Source organism: Mus musculus, chromosome 3 (assembly GCF_000001635.26).
Source record: "Mus musculus strain C57BL/6J chromosome 3, GRCm38.p6 C57BL/6J".
Lineage (NCBI taxonomy): Eukaryota > Metazoa > Chordata > Mammalia > Rodentia > Muridae > Mus > Mus musculus.
Genome location: NC_000069.6, coordinates 144,698,402 through 144,720,714, shown reverse-complemented (window position 1 = coordinate 144,720,714; position 22,313 = coordinate 144,698,402). Strand labels below are relative to the sequence as shown.

The following is a 22,313-nucleotide window of genomic DNA, read 5'->3' as shown; positions in this document are numbered from 1 at the left end:
GGAGGCTCTCGTTCTGGTAAGAACTTCCACTGATGCTCTGACACTGGCTTGGTGCTTAGTGAGCTGTCAGGAGAGCCTCAGCCGCGGCTCCACCCAGTGGTGAATCCTCGGCCACCCTGCAGGGGTCGCTGTTCCCATGAGAACCTCTGCAGCGGCTCCACCCAGTGGTGAATCCTCGGCCTCCCTGCAGGGGTCGCTGTTCCCATGAGAACCTCTGCAGCGGCTCCACCCAGTGGTGAATCCTCGGCCACCCTGCAGGGGTCGCTGTTCCCGCGAGGACACCCCCGCCCCCCACCCCACGCCATCGGTGAGGCCACGCCCCCCTCCCGGCCGGCTGTTTTCCGCCGCGGTTGCACAGTCGCCGGGCGGCGGGGCGGGGCGGGGCCTTCCTCCGGACGCGACCTCGGTCCCCGTGGCTCGCAGCTGCTCGGCGACGCGACAGGCCCAGCGTGTGAGCGGAGAGGCGCGCGCTCGCGGGCGCCCGCCCTCTTCCCTCCCCCGCCTCCCCGCCAGGAAACGACAGCTGCGCGGGGCTGGCGCCGCCTCCCGCCACCTACCACGTCCGCCCCGCCGTCGCCGTCGCCCGGCGCCCCAGCCCGGCCGCGGCGCTCCCCGCCTCCCCGCTAGCGCAGCCGGCGGCTCTGCCCGGCTGCCGCCCGGCATGAACATCATGGATTTCAACGTGAAGAAGCTGGCGGCCGACGCGGGCACCTTCCTCAGCCGGGCCGTGCAGGTACGGCGGCGGCGGTTGGGGCCGGGCGGGGTGGTGGCGCCGGGGAGGGCGAGCGGAGGGCGGGTCGGGGACGGCGTCGCCCTGGTACCCAGGCCTGCCGATGGGCGCGGCCTGGCGCCCCTGCCCCGCTGGCCGTTTCCGCCTCGCTCGCCCGGCCGCCGCCGCCCCGCGCCCCGGCAGGCGAGTCGGGACGCGGCCCAGGGCGGACACCTTGGGTTCACCCCGGGGCGGAGGCCTCGGTGCCCCAGCCGGCGAGGCAGGGCACGCCGAGCACCTTGGCGCCACCCCCACCCTCCGCTGCGCTCGCTCTCGCCCTCCGGGCCGCGTCCGACCGAGAAGGGAGTTTCCTTTTCCTGCCCCTCAACGCAGAGGAGCTGCCAGCTCAGTTCCCACCAGCCCTCGCTGCTGCCCCTTGGAAGGATTGTCCCAGAGCTTAGCAGCCCGTGGGGGAGATGGAGATTGCCTGTCCCTGTCGGTGTCCCAGCTTCACCAAGGACGCAGGACACCTAGGATTAGGGGTGCCCTGACGCGTTCCCCAGATGGGCTATATAGAGCAGGGGTGAGAGGAGGACGCGATTCACGTTGTTGTCACATTGGAGGGGACCGGGCACGCTTGGCTTCAGGCGCACTTGGAAGGGAAAAGTTCACTGCGTCTCCTTATTCTGTGATTAAGGAAGTGTCAGCAATAGGGAACTTGGGCAGATTTTTTACAGTCAACACCCACATTATGCAAACTCAGTTAAATCTCGGAGCAGATGTCAATTTCACAACGTGGCTTGTAAACAATCTGGTATTGAAGTTAGTGACATAGGGTAGCAGCAGCCCTCTGTTCCGGAAAGAGAAAACAAAAGTAATGTCCCATGTGCCAAAATCCCACCGAACTATAAATCTCACGTGTGCTGCTTTATTTCTTGATTCATTTCATTTTACTGGCACTGTGAATATCATATTTCGTTATCCTTGGCAAAAGAATCGGACAGTTCCCCAGGGTAATGACTGCCTATCTTATGAAAAATAGTATGACGAGCAGTTTACTGTGCATTGAACGTACTAGCTGCAGCCCATCTCTGTCACTTTGCCAGAGAGGCATTGTTCGCCCTCCCTTAAAAAGGAAGCAGTCTTAGAGAGGGTAAATAAACTGGCTTGACTTGCTTGGCTAGCAGACAACCAAAGTTGCCCTCTGACCCACTACTTACTATACTAGAGGCTGCGTTTTCCCTCAGAATGATCATCACGGGGTTAAGATATGTAAAATAGCAATATGATGTGGCCCCAAGAGAACTTAAAGATCATTTGGTAAAATCTGAACTCTTACCAACAGTGAGTAACGCTTAGGGATGGGAGATTCCACCTCGCTTTTGATTCCCTGGACCAGTGCACTGTGTGAGAAGCTCACAGCCATACTCGCCCCTTAATCCTCCTTCCTCCCCAGAAATGTGTGATTCAATAATTGGGGGATGAGATGAGGTGTTTTTAGACTTAACATTAACTCAGTAGAGGAGCCGAGGCTGTGGTAAGTTTTGTTTAGTGTTGCTTACCTGTTACTCCAGGTATTTAATGTGACAGATACTACATAATCCACAGTTTAATACAATTATGTGTCTCAATCAGACACAAAATACATAATTCAATCTAAATTATTGAAAGACTCAATTTTAGAAAGTAAAGCTAGAAATTTTCATAAAAATTATACTTCCCCAATGAATTTTAGTTTCTAATTGTTTCTGGTGCTTTTTTACCGAAAAGGTTTTTAAGTTGTATCCTAACGTGTAAGCTGGCAAATAATTTTCTCTTCAGTCTTATTCAGTTCTATGTTCCATGTTTAGCTTCACTGATTAAAATAAAATCAGAAGAGTCTCCTCCCAGCCCAGCAGCATAGAGCGCATGAGCAAACAAGGCAGTGGAAGCGGAAAGGGTACTTACTCGGAGAGGTGGCGGTGGCCATGCTATGGTGCCAGGAGACTTGGGCTTCCCATTCTAATGGCATGAGGCACCAAGAGACCTTCGTGAAGTAACAGAAACACAGTGCTTGTGGGGCTTTGCTGTTTGGTTGGTTTTTATTTTGGAAGAAAGCTATTCCAGACAAACAAGTTGAGAATACTGGGGAGGCCAGGTGGAAAAGAGCTGTGTCCCCAAGACCAGCTAAGTATTTGTGACTAGTTGACTGTGTCAGACTAGCCCTGGAGTAGGAGAAAAACCTGTGAAAAATGACTCTGGATTGTGACTTCAAACATTTATTAAGGAGGGAATGAGAACTGAGGTTTTAAATGTGTCCTTTTATGTTGTCTGTTAACATTACATGCTGAAAAGTTATGGTTATACTCGTTTGAGGCTCACTCTACAGTTTTTCAGAAGAACAGACCAAGTAATTGAAAGCAGATTAGCAGAATTTTGGTAGTTGTTGAAACTGAATTATAAGTAAGGTTTATGAAGATTCATTATACTGCTTTCCACTATACTGCTAGTTTTTTGTTTGACACATTCCACGGTATTTTTCAAGTAAATTTACAAGGAAAGCAGGGTGTTTCTAAGTTACAACGTGAAATCCAGAATGCTGGAATATTAGTTTTCAATAAAGCACTGTTTTCTTATTCCAGCATTTCGTCAATAACTGAGTTACTGCTCTGAGCTATGGTGATATCTGTAGAGTGCCAAAGTGCCAAGTTCCATGCCAAGAGTAGTTTAAGAACTGTGCAGTGGCTCTTTATAAGCAAGAGTAGTAGAGAAAAGTAAGCTTTCTCATTTCTAAGTAATTTCCTTTCAAAGAAAATTGTACTTTAAAAAAGTGGGCCATTCTCTGGTCACCTTCCATAGGTACATACATACATTTTGCTCAGGCATTTTATTAGAAATTATCCTTTTGTTTTAAGTGGAAACATGAGATCAAAACTATTCAAATATATAAATAGGTAGATAAGTCTTGGTACTTTAAAAGTGTTAGGGTAGAATATATATAGGGGACTGGCTTTTACTAACTCATCCAGTGCCTAGTATAATGCTCTCAACTCAAAGACAATCCCTTTCTTAAAACACTGTTGGGAGAGTATATAAAGAATTAAACGTTCAGTCCTTGTGCCATTTTACTGTGCTGCAGATGAAATAGTGTGAAAAACTTGGCATCCGATTATGCTTTTGGAGAAGTTGGGCCCCCAAATATAAGATCATGGGAAATAATCCTATTTTATACAAGTTTACATTTTAGTAAAGAAGTTTAATTACTTCTGGTTAGAAATATAACACTAGCAGTGTTACTGCATACCTGTCCCAGCCCCAGCTTCCATTGTTTTTTTAATCCAAGATAGCAATTAAGCCATCCCTACATTGGTAATTAATGTGAGTATCCTGTGAAATGCAGATTGGTCTACAGTGCTGTAAAATACACCACACAGTGAAGCACGGCATGGCTGTATTTGGATTATCGTAGTAAAATAAAAACTAACTTCTTGAGGTCAGCATAAGTCAAACAAGTAATTATTCAATCCCAGTACTTGACACTTTAGCCATAGTGTTAATCATTCCAGTCCTCAAGTTATTCATCACGAGAATTATTGTTCTTACCTGTAAAGTTTTGAAAAATGTCTGATAAAAGAAAATGTATAGCTTAGTATATGGAATTTTTAACACAAACTAAGCCCTGACATTAGAGAATTTAGAAGCATGGCAAAGATGCATTCTCTACTGGGGGTAGTGGGGGGGAGCATTTTAGAAATAAGCTGGGCACGGTGCATATGCCACGGTGCCTGAACTCAGGAAAAGAAGGCAAGAAAATCGAGTTGGAGGCCATCCTGGTGTCCATACCTCAACTGTCTGCCTCTCAGTCGTCACAACACTAATAAACTGCTAAGCTCTGAGCACTAACAAGGCCATGTGTGCTGAACTGTGACACATAGGTGTGAGTACGGTGAGACCAGGAAATGACTGTTTCTTGCGCACCCTGCTCGCAGGGGCCGCCCTCCAGAATGGTTGTCTAAACAGCTTCTGCATTCAGACTCTTACAGAAAGTTTCCTTTTGTCCGTGAGGAGTTTGCTCTTCTGTCTTTGAGGGTTTGTTTGTTTTGTTCATTGTCTTCTGAACTAAAATCAACCTGCTCACTTTGGTAGGTCCCTGCTGTGTCTGTCCGTCCCTGCTGTTCGTCCCTGTTCTTGTTTGCTTTCTGCTGCTGTGATAAACACCATTCCCAAGACCAACTTGGGAAAGAAGGGTTTACTAATCTTAAAGCTCACAATCTACCAGCCACTAAGGTTCTAATCATTAGAAATACTGTCATAAAGCTTTCCTGAATCCTAATTTGTCTCAATAAACTCAGTGACTATATCTTGAGTTACTTCCATAAACATGTTTTAATAGTTTCTAATCTGTACCTTTAAATCTAGTATCACTAAATATGTTAGATATAACTGACATTTGACATACTAAGAAGGGGGCCTGTATTTTCATAATTCTTAGTAGTACATTTCAGTTAGTTCTACCTTTTAACAGAGACCAAATCTTATTAGAAAAGTACCTCATACAAAAATTAATGATGTTGATTTTTCTGTTATTTATTCTTTAAAAGTCTGTTCTTAGATATAATAGAGATCTCTTTATGGAAATTGATGTTTAATATACATAAAAGTGGCAATAGTGAGCCTGTGGAAAGAGCAACTGGCAGTCATCAGAAGGAACACTGTGTGCCCCCCACACCCTCCACACTTACCTCTGCACAGCTCATTTCAGGCGAGCTGCTCTTATTCACGGTGCCGCTCTCCATCCCGCGCTGGCACCCCTGCTCCTTCAGGCTCAGCTGGCACCCCTGCTCCTTCAGGCTCAGCTGGCACCCCTGCTCCTTCAGGCTCATCCTTCCCCAGTCTGTAACTCCTGACTCCTCCTCTTCCGATAATTATTCTTCTGGACTTAGATTTATTATTATGTCACACAGAAAGAAATCAAACCACCTACGTTGGTCTTCTGTTGAGCATCTCTAAACCTTTGCATCCTTATTCTCAAATTGTTTACATCTTGTTTCTTCCCTCTAAAAATGTTAGATTCTTAAAAACAAAGTCTTGGCCTGCTCTGTTAGGAAGCTGAGTGCTTACCCTGGTACTAGCACATATATCGGTGCGTAACATTGTTGAGGGCCAGGGACATGGCTCAGCCAGTGAAGCACTTGTCAGCAAGCCGATGTTTGAGTTCTGTCACCACGCCCTCCGTGTCCGGGGAGAGAACATGCTTGCAGGCTGTCTTCTGGCTTCCTGCCACTTGTATGCATGTACACATGCACGTATGCACACCGAATTAAATGTAATTTTACATTTTTAAAGAAAAAGTATTTGTTGAAGGAGTGACTAGATAAAGGAAAAATGGCATATATTTTAAAAGCTAAGAGAAAATTTTCTTGGCCCTCTTTTAAGATAATGATCACCTAAGTGTGTTTCCTTTCCCTCTGTACTTTCTGAGTTTTACCATTGGAGGTAGTTTGAACATGTAAAGTGCTAATACATGCCTCTCCAAAAGGTCTGCTGCTTAGAATCCTGAAGAACGAGTAAGGTCTCCCTGGCTCTGTCCTAAGGACGAGGACACAGTTTACTTGGCTGACCTTGGGATCAGGGTTTGCCATTCTTGCCGCCCAGTCCTTCGTTACAGCGCCCTGTGCAGGGCCTGTGCACAGAAGTTGGCAGGTTTAGGAGTCTTACAGCAATAGCTTTGGAACTGCTCTTCAAAGTTTATCCACTGAGGTGACCTCTGGCCTGAGAAGGAGGTTTGGAAACGGCTAGGAGAGCTATTCAGCTAAGAGTGCTGATAATCCTTTGGAAGTATTAAGCCAAGAAGAACGAGCTCCAAAGAGATGGGTGAAAAACTCAGAGAAATAAAGCAAAAGAAAGGAGAGAAAGGGAAGGAAGGGGTGAGGCAAACATGCTTCAGTTAGCTAACCATTGAGTCTGTTTTCCTACATTAAGGAGAAACGCTGTACATTCTAGAGGAAAACTGCATATGACGTAGAGCCTTGGATATCCCATCTGTTGTTTATCTGAAAGCATCCAGAAGGCTCCATTTGATCAGAAACCTTTTTTCTCTATTATGTAGACATGGCTGCCTTTCCTCAGCCACTAACACAGCCTGTATAATCAAAATGGGTACGTTGAATGTATCCAACTACATTTTCTGGTCTTCAAAGAAAACACCTACATTTTGGGACTGGAGAGGTACCTCAGCGAATAAAGATGCATCACTCTTGCAAACAGAGGGTCTGAGTTCAATTCTCAACACCCATGTTTGGTGGCTGAGAACTCTCACTAATCCAACTTCAGAACTTCCAGTACCCTCTTCTGGACTCTGAGGGCACCTACACTCTTCATGCTCACACACACACACACACACACACACACACACACACATGGACACACGGACACATACACACACACACACACACACACACACACACTCACACACACACACATACACACATACACACACACTCACACACACGGACACATACACACGGACACATACACACACACTCACTCACACACATACACACTCACACACATACACACACACACTTAAATCCTTTTCTAAAAATAAATCTTATAAAAAATCCTTCTGCTGTATGAAGAATGCAGCAGAAATTAGCCTCTACACTCTGTTGGAGCAGACCCTTAGGAAGCAACTCCAAGGATCCCATAAATGTGTCACTTGGGGGTAGTTAAACTTACAAGTAATACCTAAGTCATAGAAGAATTAAAATATTTCAGATTTGAATAATAATTACCAGGCTCTAAGTAGAGAGATTTATTTCTGTAGACAGTCTTATTTAACCCTCAAAACATTTGTTGTTTGGGAAGCTGAGACAGGAAAAAGTCAAAACTACTCTGAGCTACACAGTAAGACCTCATCTCAAAAGAACGTATTCATTGTGTCACTTTTATGATGGATGATACAAAAGGAAAAAAGACTGAAAAACTTGCCCATGTCAGTTAACGCACAGTCAGTATCCAAAGACAGAGTCAGCCAATCCAAGTCTTAGTGGTTGTTTGGAATACTTATTATACACCATGCAGTTTATCAGAGGACAGTGTGAATTCTGTGGGTGGGAGGATGGATAAATGATACAGGCACAAAACAACACTAATAAGCAGTGACTTATACACAAGCCTGGCGTGATTTACATGGCTTACATGGCTCAATCGTTTGGATTTGATTTTTACTCTTCGTCAGTTTCCTGTATATTTGAAGTGTGTTTACATTCTTATATTCTTATTTTAAATATTCACAGTTCACAGAAGAAAAGCTTGGCCAGGCAGAGAAGACAGAACTGGACGCTCACCTGGAAAACCTCCTTAGCAAAGCTGAATGTACCAAAATATGGACAGAAAAGATAATGAAGCAGACCGAAGTGCTGTTGCAGCCAAATCCAAGTGAGACCCTCCCTTCTCTCCCCCTTACGTGTTGCTGCCGATGGTTTTCAGGTTGAAAAGAGTGTGTTCTGTGTCTCCAGGGTCTTTTTTGTGGCTTTTATGTGTGTGATTTAGGTTAGAAGAGATGATGAACACAACACGTCTTTATACCTCCTAACAAATTTATAGTTAATGTCATATAGGCCTGTTTAGAAAACAGACATTTTAAGTTTGATATTTTCCTATAAGTTATTAAACTTGATTTTCAGACAAGCACAAAGTGTTGAGGATCAATCAGTCAGTAGCCTTGCAAATGAGGTGTGCTCGAATTGTTACAGAGAGCATTGCTAGGTGAGCTTCTTAGGCAACACAGCGAGCGAGCGAGCTGGAGGTGGAGCCTCAGCTGGAACCAAATGTATTGACATCTAGTCTTTTTCCCCCATTACTCGTTTATTCACTTTACATCCAATTGCAGCCCCCTTCCTCCCAGTCCCCACCTCACACAGGCCATCCCCATTTCTCCTCCCCTCTCCTGATAAGGGGAAGCTTCCCCCACACACACCATAGCAACCCACTCTGGCACATCAAGTCACTGCAGCACCCGGTGTATCCTCTTCGATTGAGGCTAGACAAGGCAGCCCAATTAGGGGAACAAGACCCACAGGCAGAAAACAGACTCAGGGGCAGTGCCACGCCCCCTCAATTGTTGGGAGACCCACATGAAGACCAAGCTGCACATATGTGCAGGGGGTGGGGGAGGCCTATGTTCAGCCTGTGTGTGTTCTTTGCTTGGCAGTTCAGTCTCTGGGAGCCCCGTACAGTCCGTTACTTGACTCTGTGCCCCAGTGTAGGGGATGCTAGGGCAGGAAGACTGGAGGGGGTGGGGGGGGGGTAGGATAGGGGGTTTCAGAAAAGGAGACCTGAAAAGGGGAAAGCATTATGTAAATAAAGAAAAATATAAAATAAAATAAAAATAAACAAAGGGCAAGGCAACCATGCATGTTTTTCTTTTCCCCAATGCTATTGTGAGCACATTGCAAAATTCCATTGTCTTAAACTTCAGGCATTATAAAAATACTAATAATTGTGTGCCATTGTAGTTAAGCTGTTATAACCTTTAAAAGTTAACTATGTAAGCCTTGAGTAAGACCTCTTGTCATTGGACACCACAGACGCAGTACAGTGTTTGCTCAGTAACTAACATTTAAGTTATATACAACTATACTTTAACACTAATACTGCTTCTTTTTCTACTCAGGGCCCCACATGTAGAACAGTCTGTATGCAGTTTGTTTTCTGAACAAGTGCTCAGTGACTGGCGGGCGAGTGGAGACGGATAACACAGTATCCACTCTAGCCTTTTCTCCATTGTTTTCCAGGAAGTAAATCAGGATAATTGTTCTGTGCTCTAGTTATAAAATTATGTGAATTTAAAGTGACCTTTTATCTTTCCTAAAAGTCCTATGATTTAGTTTTGGTTTTTTTGGTTTTTTGTTTTTGGTTTTTCGAGACAGGGTTTCTCTGTGTAGCCCTGGCTGTCCTGCAACTCACTTTTGTAGACCAGGTTGGCCTCGAACTCAGAAATCCTCCTGCCTCTGCCTCCCAAGTGCTGAGATTAAAGGCATGTGCCACCACTGCCTGGCTAATTTAGATATTTTAAAAGAACTATGCATAAATACATAGTGCTATAGCAGAAATGCCTGTATAATTTCAGATCTTATGAATAACTTAATGAAATGAAGCAATATTTACTAATATACTATATATTTACTTATTTATTTACTTAAAACAATGTGGGATTATTTACCTTTTAACTCATGACCATATAGGTAAAAAGCAATTAGAGCTGAAAATCATAATTAGAAAATTGAACCGTGGTCAGTATTGCATGGACAGATAATTCAGAATGACTCACTTTAGTTGTAATAAAGGCTTTGGAGTTTTGTTCTTGTTTTGAGGTAGGGTCTCTTTGTATAGCTCTGGCTACTTGGAACTAAGTAGATCAGGCTTGCCTCAAACTCACAGATATTATTCTGCCTCTGCCTCCAAAGTTCTGAGACTAAAGGTATGCTCTTGGCTAATTGAAAGGTTTTTAAGTTCTGTTTTACAATTCTTGTGGTTTTGCAGCAGACTCTGCCAAAAAAGCAAGTATTATTTTGACACTCTCTAATTCATATATTTTATGTGCTAGAATTAACAGTTTAGCCAACTTCTAAAGTATTTCCATTACCATTTTTTGGACCTTAAAAAAAAACAAAAAAACAAAAACCAAAATAACCAAACCTGTTGACCTATGGTCTAGGAAGAACCCAACCACTCACTCTGATTACTCCATGCATCTGCACGTGTGTGCACCTCACCCCCACCAAAAAAACACGTGTGTGCACCTCACCCCCACCAAAAAAACACGTGTGTGCACCTCACCCCCACCAAAAAAACACGTGTGTGCTCCTCACCCCCACCAAAAAAAACGTGTGTGCACCTCACCCCCACCAAAAAACACGTGTGTGCACCTCACCCCCACCAAAAAAACACGTGTGTGCTCCTCACCCCCACCAAAAAAAAAAAAGATATTTTAGCCGTCACACTGCTGATCAGTGTGAAGACTGTTCCAGGGCGGGGTTGTTGTACCCCTTAAGCTCTGTGTCTGTGTTTAGACTCTGTAAGAGAGAATGACATGTTCACGCCAAAAGGTTGTCAGATATGACTCTTAGACCTTAGATACTTTGTATCCATGTTTCCCTAGCTACATATCCCTGATTTTTAAATCATAAGCGTAATTTCAGAGGCTGTTAAAGGCAACTTCACTATATATTAAATATATAAATTTCTTTTGTGGAACGTAAAATCTCAAAAAATACCCAAATGACAAGTTTAACTTTAGAATATTTGCCTTTGTGCTGAGATACATTACCAGATTTCTGAACTATAAACCTTTAGAGATTGTGTAGTGAGCCAACATATAATTGGACTTAATGAGACATAGTTGAATAAATGCTAATTTTGTATTTTTAAGAGGTAGTAAATGGCTGGAAGGGGAACAAACTACTTAAATAATTTTGCTAGTTTATTTAAAATTCTTTCCCCTTGTGGTTTGGGGAGTACAGGTCTTCGCTGTGCAGTGGACTCTAGCCTCGGATAACAGCATTTCCGCCTCCACCTCCCGTTGCTGAAGTTGCAGGCCTGTGCCACCATGCCTGCTTTTTCACTCTTTTGAAATACTGATATTCCTAACCTCTCTCCTAGATGCCAGGATAGAAGAATTTGTTTATGAGAAACTGGATAGAAAAGCACCAAGTCGTATAAACAACCCGGAACTTTTGGGACAATATATGATTGATGCAGGAACTGAGTTTGGCCCAGGGACAGCTTATGGTAAGTTCAAGTGGAGGTTCTGAGTGGAAACTGAATCAGATTTAAGATCAAGTTTATTACGATAAAATTTTGATGAAAAAAATAGAGCATTCACATCTTAAAATTAATTCATGTTCTTATTGGTCTGACATGACCTCTGTTGTAGTACTGATTGTTATAGTGACTTAGATTAAAACTTTCAGTGGTTATTTATTTTATATTAAAAGTGCATGTTTGGCCCGACCATATTGCTTTTGTTTACCTGCTGGATGTCAGTACCCAGGGTATGTTAAGTAGTCGTCTTGCCTGGATTCGATGGGTTCACTGCAACTCGGGTTTTCTCTTGTGACATTGCAGCCAACCCAGCTTTGTCAGTTGCTCTGCTTGCTCTGTGTACATCTGTGTGAATGTGTGTGTGCCTGTATGAATGTGCGTGTGCCCCGGTGTTTATGCACAGGTCAAAGGACACCTGGCAGGAATTAGCTCTCTCTTATCATGTGAGAGTCTCAGGGATCAAACTCAGGCTGTCAGGCTTGGTAACAAACATCTTCCCTCCTAAGTTGTCTCTGGGCCTACATGGACCTCAACATGTTTCTGTTATCACACCTAATTTTCTTATGACACAAGACTATTTTAGATTTCTATGACTAATATTCTGCTTGTGTCAGAAGGAAATAAACCTAAGTATTATATAATGCCATTAACCAATTAAATTAGCTTTTTTATATATGTAACACTGAAATATTTACAGTATATTCTTTGATTTCTTTGAGAAATCTGAAATGATTAAATTTACTGCTAATAATAATTGCTAATTTTAAAGAAACTTCATGATATATTGCTTGCTTGTTCTGGGCTATTTATCAGAGACAGGTAGGAGATTCTAGGAGACTGAATATTAAAATATTTTAGATTTTCTCTTTTTCTTAACCAATTTGTACTTCTAGTAATTCTGGTGAATGTGTCTGGGAGTTGGAACTAGACTTTAAGAATCTATTACAAGAAAAGTGGCTAAAAATGTGTATCCCAGGCTCTGGACAATAAGCACAATATATTTGTAATTTTGGTAAACCCTCATTTTTTAAAATACCTTTTGGAGTTTTGAGGCTGGGTGTTGCTTTGTAACATTGTTAATAGTAGAAATTCTTTTGTGCCCATTTTAAAAACAAGAAATTTAGGTTTGAAGAGGCTGTACAACCTGTGAGCACATTGGTGACGATTCCAATGCAGATGTCTGTATCCAGAGGCCGGAGTTCTTAACTATTTACCAACCTGGATCTAATCTCATTTTAACATAAAAGGATTAAGATCTACATTGTCCAAGCTTTATTGGAAATTGAACTGGAAATAGAGTCCTGATTGCGTGGCTCCCCTTCTGTGGCTCCACTCTCTATCTCTGCTTAGCTACTTTAATGTTTAAATATTAGGGCTACTCTCTCTGGTAGAATGTGAGTGCGTTCTCTCTCTCTCTCTCTCTCTCTTTCTCTCTCTCTCTCTCTCTCTCTCTCTCTCCCTCTCTCTCTCCCCCTCCCTCTCTCTCTCTCTCTTTCCCCTCCCCCTCCTCCTACCTCCCTCCCTCTCCCTCTCCCTCTCCCTCCCTCTCTTTCCAAGGAGAAAGGGTCCCTTTGGCTGGGAGGTCACAGCAGCAGCCCCTAGGAGAGATGAGTCACTGCCTCTGCCGTAGAAGCAGGGATGAGCCTGCTTTCAAAGTGTTCCTTTAAAGGTTGCAGTCCCTGCCCAGAGAAAAGTCCCACCCACAGTGTGTCTCCTACCTAAATTACACCCCATCTCCAGACATGGCCAGAGGCCTCTCCCAGGCAGTTCTGGATTCCGTCCTGTTGACAGTTAATACTACCCATCACTCTTGGCATATGATAACAACAATGAGTGAATTTTAAATGTCTTTCCTGATTTGAGCTATAGGGTTTCCTTTGAGCCATGAGACAGTCTAGTAAGTTCAAAAAGGTAGAAAGAAACCCTTGTTCTGGACCAACAAAAACAAAAAACACAGGTCCATGGGTGCTGATTGCCCATAAACACAAGCCTAGTGAATGGGGCTACTGAGAGTTAGACTGTGACCCCGTTTTCCAACACCGCCAGACCCCCTGGCACCTCAGTATGAACTTTTCTCAAGGTGTAAGTCTTGGGGAATTTGAGGTGTATACAGATGTAGGAACAGGACAGACTGCGACTTGATCTACCCAGTAAAAGACTGTGCTTGTACTGGGCTACATCCCCAGGCCAGCTTTGTGTCTCCATGTACCCGTCCTCTTTAATCTCATCGGCAGAGATTATAGTTAGCATATGATAGGATAGGCGCTTAGTTCATCTCTGTCCTTTTCATTTATATAATTTACCTTAAATTACTTTTAAATAAGTGTACCTTTCAAATAATGTTTGGTTCTGCTGACATAAACAGGCTGACGGTGCACTTTTTTAAGCCGATCAAGCAGGTAAATTATATTAATTTTCTGATATTATTAAACTATTAAAAAGATACAATTTTTTTTGTTTCTTTGAAGGAAATGCCCTTATTAAATGTGGAGAAACACAGAAGCGAATTGGAACAGCTGACCGAGAGCTGATTCAAACATCAGCCTTAAATTTCCTCACTCCTTTAAGAAACTTTATAGAAGGGGATTACAAAACAATCGCAGTAAGTAGGAAAATGATCCATTTGTCGCAAGATTTAGACTTCTGCTTTGTCTTTGATGAATAATCCACCCTCTTAGTTATGGTAAATGTTACAGATTCAAATGCTTAAATATTCTAAATAGGTGCACACTCACCAGAATACAAACTAAACTTCAAGAAAAAGCTTTTCGTAACATAATCCCCAGTCTTTAGCCCTACCTTTAAATCTGTGGAGAAATTCCTGGAATAACTATGAAAATAAAATATTGCTATAGTATACTTGCATGTTAATTTAAACTAACTAGAAACCTAAATATCGTAAATTGTATTTCTGTTCCATACTTTAGCTATATATTCCAAGAAGTGTATTGTTTTTGAAATGCTATTCATTGCTGAAGCATAAACGTTTATGTTGTCACTTTCTTTATAAACTTAGTCTGTTCGTCCAGAAAGCTTGTCTCATCACTGACAGAGAATAGAAGCTCTTGGTCACTGTTTCTTCCTAAGACTTTCTCAGTGCTACCCATTGTTATACATATAACCCTATCTATATTGCATACTACAGTTATCCTAGGACATTTCAGTATATTTACCGTGTTTTACTTCTGTGAACATCAGTAGTCTGGGCTTTACTTAAATTGAAATTACTAAAAAAAAATACTAGCTTAAGCTCAGAATATGGCTCAGTGTTTGCCTAGCATGATAAAATTGGGTTCAGTCCCTCCATTAAAAATAATAATATGTCAGTAGGATGAAATCTGATACATGGAATATAAAAATGAAGAAAAAGGACTCTATTACAGTTATTATAAAGTATTGTGTAGAAACTTGAATTGCTATTAACAACAATATACTGTTTATATATTATTCGGTCTGTAAATTTTAAATTCTGTTTTGTAGTAGTTGAGTTACATTTAGTGGTGTGACATATTAAGAACAACTGGCCCAATGTATAGATGGCCTTACAGATTTTAGTGTTCTTGGCTTTACTTTATTCTTTTTGATTATTTATAGAAAGAAAGGAAACTATTACAGAATAAGAGACTGGATTTGGATGCTGCAAAAACAAGACTAAAAAAGGCAAAAGCTGCAGAAACTAAAAGTTCAGTAAGTAGTGTCTGTTTATTTGTGTCTAATAGACAACCATTTCAGCTCAGGAACTTCAAAGATTGTGAAGTATTTTACTGGTACACCATGCAAAATGCAGATTACAGAACAGTGTGGCAAGCAGGCCATATTTCTATTATGAAACACATTGGTCAGAACTAAACACATCCAAGCCAATACAAAAGAGTCATCAAGAGGCATTAATCACCACCATGGGGGGAGGTGTCTCCTAAGGCTACCTTTGTACTCTATTCTTAGTGTGCATGACTAATATGCTTTTTTAAAAAAGGAGATAGATATAATAGGAATGGGAAAAGATTTTAATTAAGGTGAAAATGAATCAATTTTGAAAATATTTGCCTATGGCTTAAAAAGTAAATAAATTTTGTTTCCATGTGTAACTCAAAGGAATTGTCAAAAAGAATAGTTCCATAATCAGCTCCCAAACGCTGACACCATTGCATACACTAGCAAGCGTTTGCTGAAAGGACCCTGATATAGCTGTCTCTTGTGAGACGATGCCGGGGCCCAGCAAACACAGAAGTGGATGCTCACAGTCGGCTATTGGATGGGTCACACGGCCCCCAATGGAGGAGTTAGAGAAAATACCCAAGGAGCTAAAGAGATTTGCAACCCTATAGGTGGAACAACAATATGAACTAACCAGTACCCCCCGGAGCTCCTGTCTCTAGCTGCATATGTATCAAAAGATGGCCTAGACGGCCATCAGTGGAAAGAGAGGCCCATTGGTCGTGCAAACTTTATCTGCCTCAGTACAGGGGAACGCCAGGGCCAAGAAGTTGGAGTGGGTGGGTAGGGGAGTGGGTGGGGGAGCGTGTGTGGGACTTTTGGGATAGCATTGGAAATATAAATGAAATAAATACCTAATAAAAAAAAGAAATTTAAAAAAAAAAAGAATAGTTCCAAAAAGGTTGAATAGTGTTAGCATGGTCTCCCAGGTGGCTCTATGTGGAGAAATAAGTTTGGATGTATTTTTAGAAAGCCAGCTTTAAAAATAGGGGTTTTTAATTGTATATTAAATATGATAGTTCAGTGCTTTTAGCTATAACTTTTATTGATATACTCTATTCTAACATGTACATTATTTATATCAGGACGTAACAGTTTGAAAAATAGTATAATATAAACAAATGTGAGTTTGTTAGAAGAAGCTAACATTTTAACTTGAGCATAGGGATGTGTGTGGTTACGAGGCGTGATATCAGGACTAGCCACCACAAGCACAGCCGCTGTATAGAAAGCATATAACCTCACTGCCAGGGAAGTCCTGCAGTCGCCTTTGGAGAAAGAAAGGTTGAAATGTATACTTTGTATTAGCGAGTGCTGGGCAGGGCTAGCTCTGAGACAACAGCAATTCACTTTCATTTTCACTTCTCAGTTTATTACAACGTCATCACCACAGTGTGATTTCCATTAAACAAGCCATCTGTAAAATTAATATTTTACAAATGAATGCAGGAGACTCCAAGAGACCCTACATTAGTTTATTGGTTTCTAGTTGTTATGACAGATAAGTTAGCATGGACTGACTTTTGAGATTCTAACTTTATAATTAGGAAAATCTTAACAAGAATCATTATTCCCTTAATAAGGGGAGTAGGAAAAAACCTGATAACTGTGGCATAAGACTAGTAGTGCCAGGCTGCAGTGGGAACATTTACTTAACAAGCACGAGGCTGGTCTGCTTTTAACATAGCCAAGTGCCAGGAAGCCCAGATCTCAGGGTGACTGTCCTCTGCTTATGCTACAGTGCTGTAGCACTGCTCTTAGCATAGGAGCTAAGTATAATAGACACCTTCTGAAAAAAACAAAATAGTTCTGGGAGAGTTGTTGGCAGTTACTACAGCCATGAAAATTCGTGTTCAGAATTACAAGATGATACAGGTGGTATAGCCCAGCAATTTGATTTATTTTAATGTTTCTAGAAATATGGCATTACATAAAAATTTATCGATAGCCAAATCATGAAAATATTAGTCGGGACAAAAATTCTGGGTCTTTTTCCCTAGTTAACTCATTCTTCTTCAGTCATTGCCATAAATTTGAATCCCACTAGGTAGGAAAAGTGCTCTTGGTTGATTCCTGCACGTAGCCGTGAGACATACTGCTGCATTTGGTGAAATCGGCTCTCTCCCTGCTCTTTCGGTAAATGAAAGAGGAGAAGCCGCTGCGACTTTAGTTTTGCCTTTTGTTTTTGTTTTTGTTTTCTGCTATAGTTGTTGATTTTTAGCTGGCAAGTAAAGAGGGTACTTGTTAGCCTAGATATTGTTTAGTTTCACTGCTTTCTTAAAACATGAGTTATTTTGTGACTCCCACTGCTGGACTAGGGAGGTTCATCACCACTTTCTAAAATATTTTAGTTACTGTTTTCCTGGTTTTGCTTTTTAAATTCTGTTTGTATTGAATGCTAATTTTGTTAAATGTTCCTACTTTAATTAATACTACAAAATTTCTGCTACCCTCAATTCACAAATTAGTAGATTAGCCTTAGCTATATTATTAAAAAACAAAAACAAAAACAAAAAAGCCAGATGTAATCTACCTGTCTCCAGCATTGAGTAACTTCTGTTTAGGTTTGTGTACTGAAAAATGATAAAACGATACCAGAAGCATTTCTCAAAAATGTCCCAGCATAGTGAGACTAAAAAAGTCTCACAGTGAATATGAAAAAAACTATTGATACAGTAAGACTCTACTGAGAGCGTGCGTGGTCAGCCATAGAATACTTGCCCTGATTATGTTCCCAGCACCACTAAATAAATAAATAATAATGAAATAAAGAAAAGCAGACATAGGTAGGCCTGTGATCCTAGCACTTGAGAGAGTACCCCAGCTGCCTTCTGAACTTGAGGCCAGTGTGGGGTGAGTGAGAACTGCTTAAAAACAAAACAAAAATGCCAATAAACAATCATGTCAGAGAAGTGCGGAGAAAAGTGAATTAGTGTGTTTAAATCATGAGGCACCTATATTTGGTAACTTAATAATAATATTATGTTTTAAAAACACTTGTTTAATGAGGAGAAAGAATTGGTTTTAGTGTTTTTTAGCATTTAAAGGAATCTATGAGAAAGTACCCCTTCAGGTAATTTCCATAGCATAAATTCTTTTTGTGACTTAAGTATATCCGCAGCAATCTAAATCTTTAGCCCATAACTCAGTAGGTTAGCGCACTGTCATTAACCTCAACTTTACCTATACACATTTGCATTTAAAGCTCATTAGAAACACAGGCACTGCTTATCTTCCATGTGTATAAGCTAGATCCACATGGCTGAGAAAATGGTCACAAACGCCAAAAGTTCACAGAACAGAAATGAGCATTAAACAGGAAATGTGTTGGTATGAAGTAGGCTTTCATAGATGAAAATTTAATAGTGTTAATTTGTAATTTTTAAAGCGTATGTTTCCCATAAATGAGTCTGATTAGAAATTAAGTATCAACTGGTTTTTGTTTTGAAAGTTCTGTATCTCTGGGTAGGCACTATTGCATGAACTCTTTAGAAAAGCAGATGTGGTTTGTTTCTTTGTAAATAAAGAGCATGAGCGTGCAATGGCTGCCGAGTGTGTGCTTTCTTGTGCAGCAGTGACCCTTGCAGTGTGTTCATGGCTATAACGTGTTCTTTGTCTCTCACCTATGCACTTAAGCAACTAAACTCCGCCCGCCCTGAAGGAGATAACATTATGGTAAATTTCTCTTACATGCTCAACTTCCTGCATGTAAAATGGCTGAAGGTTTGTTGGCCTACTGTGTTTTCTACATCTTACATAAAATGCCTTCTCTTGCTACTAGCTGCATGTCTAAATAGCTGAAGTCAAGCATTGCTTGTGTCTAGGCATTGAAAATGCCAGTCGGAAGGACAGCTAGCACATTATAACAGCCAAATGTATTGCCAAACACAGATTGCAAAACCATGCGTCTATAATGCACTTTTTCATCTAGTCTTAGATGTTCATGTAGTGTTAATTTAGGCTGAAATTTCACAATTACTTTTAGCGATGAAAATTAACACAATTTACATTACTTAAAAAACATGAAAGTATACAAAGTGACTTTGGGGTTTTTTGTCTTTTGGTTTTTGGTTTTGTTTAGTAACTTCATTCTTTACTGTATTACTATTGAAATTCAACATAGAATTATTGTTTCTGCCATTCCTGGATGACACAAATTCCAGTGGCCAGGCCTATTCCATATCCAGTGCTAATAACTCACTTAAAGTTTCAGGATGGCGATAGCCTGGAATACGATAATGAAAATTGTTTATAATAGTTAACATTCAGACAAATTGAGCTCAAATTGAAAACATTTTTGAGATACTGAGTTTTGTTTACTGTAATGAAGTAAAATTGTGTGAATATAGACACAGTTGGTTCATGTTGGTTTATAGCAATTGGTAGTCCTTGCGGCTGGATACATGTCTCAACCAGAACAGTGCTCAGAACAGGAACTGGGCTTGGACGCCCCAGCACCTACATAAGAGCCAGGCATTGCAGTACCTATCAGTAACCTCCGCCCTGGAGGCAGAGGTAGGAGCCGAGGCTCCCCGGAGCAGGGGGCTAAGCGCCAGCTTCAGTGACAGACCTAACCCAAGAATAAGGCGAAGAGCATCAAGGAAGTCACTCTCCGTAGTCAATCTCTGCCCTCTACATCTCTGCACCAACACACATATACACATACGCACACATACACGCCTGCACGCACAAATGAGTACATATACTGACACACAAAAATTTTTTTTGAAATTATATTCTAAATAAATTATTCCCACTAAAAGTGGCAAGAAATAATAGTCTACTTACTTAATAATTAATGGATCCTTGATTGATTACTTTTAGTCTTTTAGCACTGAGCTAAAAGCAGGAAAAAAAAAACCTGATGTTTTGGTACTAACTGTTGCTTCTACCTATTAGTTTTTGAAGCCCTGGCAAAATTATAGTTTTCTTTAGATAGCAAGAGAATGCATTTATTTATTTCCATTGTCTTATCTGTAGGTAACAGAGAAGGGTGAGACTATTCCAGTCATTTTTTAATTTTATGTAAATCATAGGTTTCCTTTTGTCCGTGGTAAAAATACCTAAACAATTAGCAAGACTTTGTTCAATTTATTAAAAACATTTGTATTACAGCTGTTTCTGGTCTATTTACAATAAGATATTTAACTGTCAATCTTAAATGTATTATATTTCAAAGTGCTTGTTTCTCCCAAAATATCATTGTATCAGTATTCAGTGTCCATATATCCTTGATTTATTTTTTACTTCCTAAAATTTTAGAATTTATTCCTCAAAGAGAAGTTAGAAATCATATAGTTCCGACTTTTCATTTTGCACGAGACTGTAGGTTCTCTATGATAGGTCAGATTTCTCCATTTGAGGAAGCTGCTTTTCTTATTTGTAGAGTTATATGATTGTTAAGTTGGTAGTGTTGATACATATAGAAGGCAGACTTCATGATATACTCAGCTATACTGATTTAGATTACTACTGTGTTAGTTTGTAAGGGAGAGAATATGCCATTTAAATTAAAGCACATTTTTCTGTACTAAGTTGTAGGAAATGTTCAATTCCAACTTTATTTCATGCTGTATATTTCTCTCTAATTTTTAATGCTGGCTAGATTTGGGCAGAGGAAGTGACAAAAGTAAGTAAACCTTAAACGCCTGGATCAGGAACCAAATGTCATTGTCATTGAGTTAATAGACACTAGATGAGCAGATGAGCACCGGCCTGGAGCCACTCATCACTGTGACCTGTGTTACAAACGTGGGAATTACGGAATTATCGAGTGTGCTACTAACAGCAGTTCCGTACAGCACTAGAATTAGGCCAACATGAGGAGTCCTAGACAAGAGCTAAGCAAGTGCTATTCATACAGTGCCTTCCTAGAAGACAGGTGAAGTACTTGAGTTATTTATTGATAGTTATTTTTCAATGATATCTTAAATGTAAAGATAATAAATATTGTGGCCCCTTGTCTTCAGAGACCTGGGTTCGAGGAAACTAATGGTGGTCTCTTGAGCACCAAACTGACTTTTTCTGTCACTTTTGTAGGAATAGCCATAAAATGTGTAGTTTAAGGCTGTATATATACAGCATAGCAAATATTTTATTTATAGTTAACTTCATAACTACAGATATCCATCATTATACTATGTGACAATTGGGTCTTTTAATTTTCGTCCTTCCCTTTAGTGTAATACTGTTGCTTGTAAAAGTGTCTCTCTGCCTGTGGTCAGCTGTCCTTCTGCCTGTGGTCAGCTGTCCCTCTGCCTGTGGTCAGCTGTCCTTCTGCCTCTGTTACTGTCTTTTACTTTCTCTTGGCTGGGAAATCAAGTTATAACTCAATAATTTAAAGAAGAAAATGATAGTAGTGTAGATTGACTTGGAATGTTATTGGGGTCTTCAGACATTTGTCATGGGCTCCCCCCATTTACTTGCAGGCCTACCAAAGTCTGCATTCCAAACGAGGGTGTTAGCAAAGAGGACACGTGGGAACTGTGGCCTCAGACACTTAGATAGCTTGATAAGCCTTACTGGTATCACGTATAAAACTACAGACTCTACAGTGTGTTCCAGGCATCGTTTCTAGAACTATTGGCTGTGTGGTTTGTCAGTACAATAACTGTGGTCCACCCTGGCTCCTCATTGTTTTTGAACCTCTGACATGAAAAGAAGGCAAAACAATGTGTGAGAGAATATAAGCTGAACCATAAAAGCAAGATAAAAATACCATGGCCAAAAGCAACGTGAAGTAGAAAGTTAACATTGGCTTGGGGTTCTAGAGGGAGAGTCTGTCATAGCAGGGAAGACATGACATGGCAACAGGAGCAGGAAGCCAGCTGGTCACATTTCCATCTGTCATAGGAAGCAGAGAGAGAGAGCAGAAGGGTTAAGGTTAGGGTTAGGGTCTTGGATAGGATCCTAGAGCAACTGATCCTGTACTCGATTGTTAACTGGTTCATGGGCCACTTCTGTTACAAGGATCACCAAGGTAAAGACGGCTATGGAAGGAGACGGTCTGACCTTGCCTTATGACATGTGGGAATGGTGTTGATTGTCTGCGTATGATTGATTATTTATGGTAGAATCTGTC

The 22,313-nt window shown here is 41.1% G+C and overlaps 1 protein-coding gene across 9 annotated transcripts in view; it reads left to right on the top strand.

The window, feature by feature from the left end:
- The first annotated feature begins 306 nt into the window (after positions 1–306).
- Positions 307–22,313, top strand: part of Sh3glb1 (SH3-domain GRB2-like B1 (endophilin)) — a 36,744-nt gene continuing 14,737 nt past the window's right edge. For 2 of the 9 annotated variants that reach the window (NM_001379172.1, NM_001379171.1), the window contains exons 1-7: positions 546–733; positions 7,987–8,128; positions 11,354–11,482; positions 13,984–14,117; positions 15,110–15,202; positions 18,869–18,907; positions 20,838–20,861. In NM_001379172.1, the coding sequence (NP_001366101.1) occupies positions 662–733; positions 7,987–8,128; positions 11,354–11,482; positions 13,984–14,117; positions 15,110–15,202; positions 18,869–18,907; positions 20,838–20,861 (633 nt within the window). In that variant the 5' untranslated portion in view covers positions 546–661. Of the gene's footprint in view, positions 734–7,986; positions 8,129–11,353; positions 11,483–13,983; positions 14,118–15,109; positions 15,203–18,868; positions 18,956–20,837; positions 20,862–22,313 lie in introns of all 9 variants that reach the window. The other 7 variants (NM_001379174.1, NM_001379170.1, NM_001282042.1 and 4 more) reach the window with 5 other exon arrangements.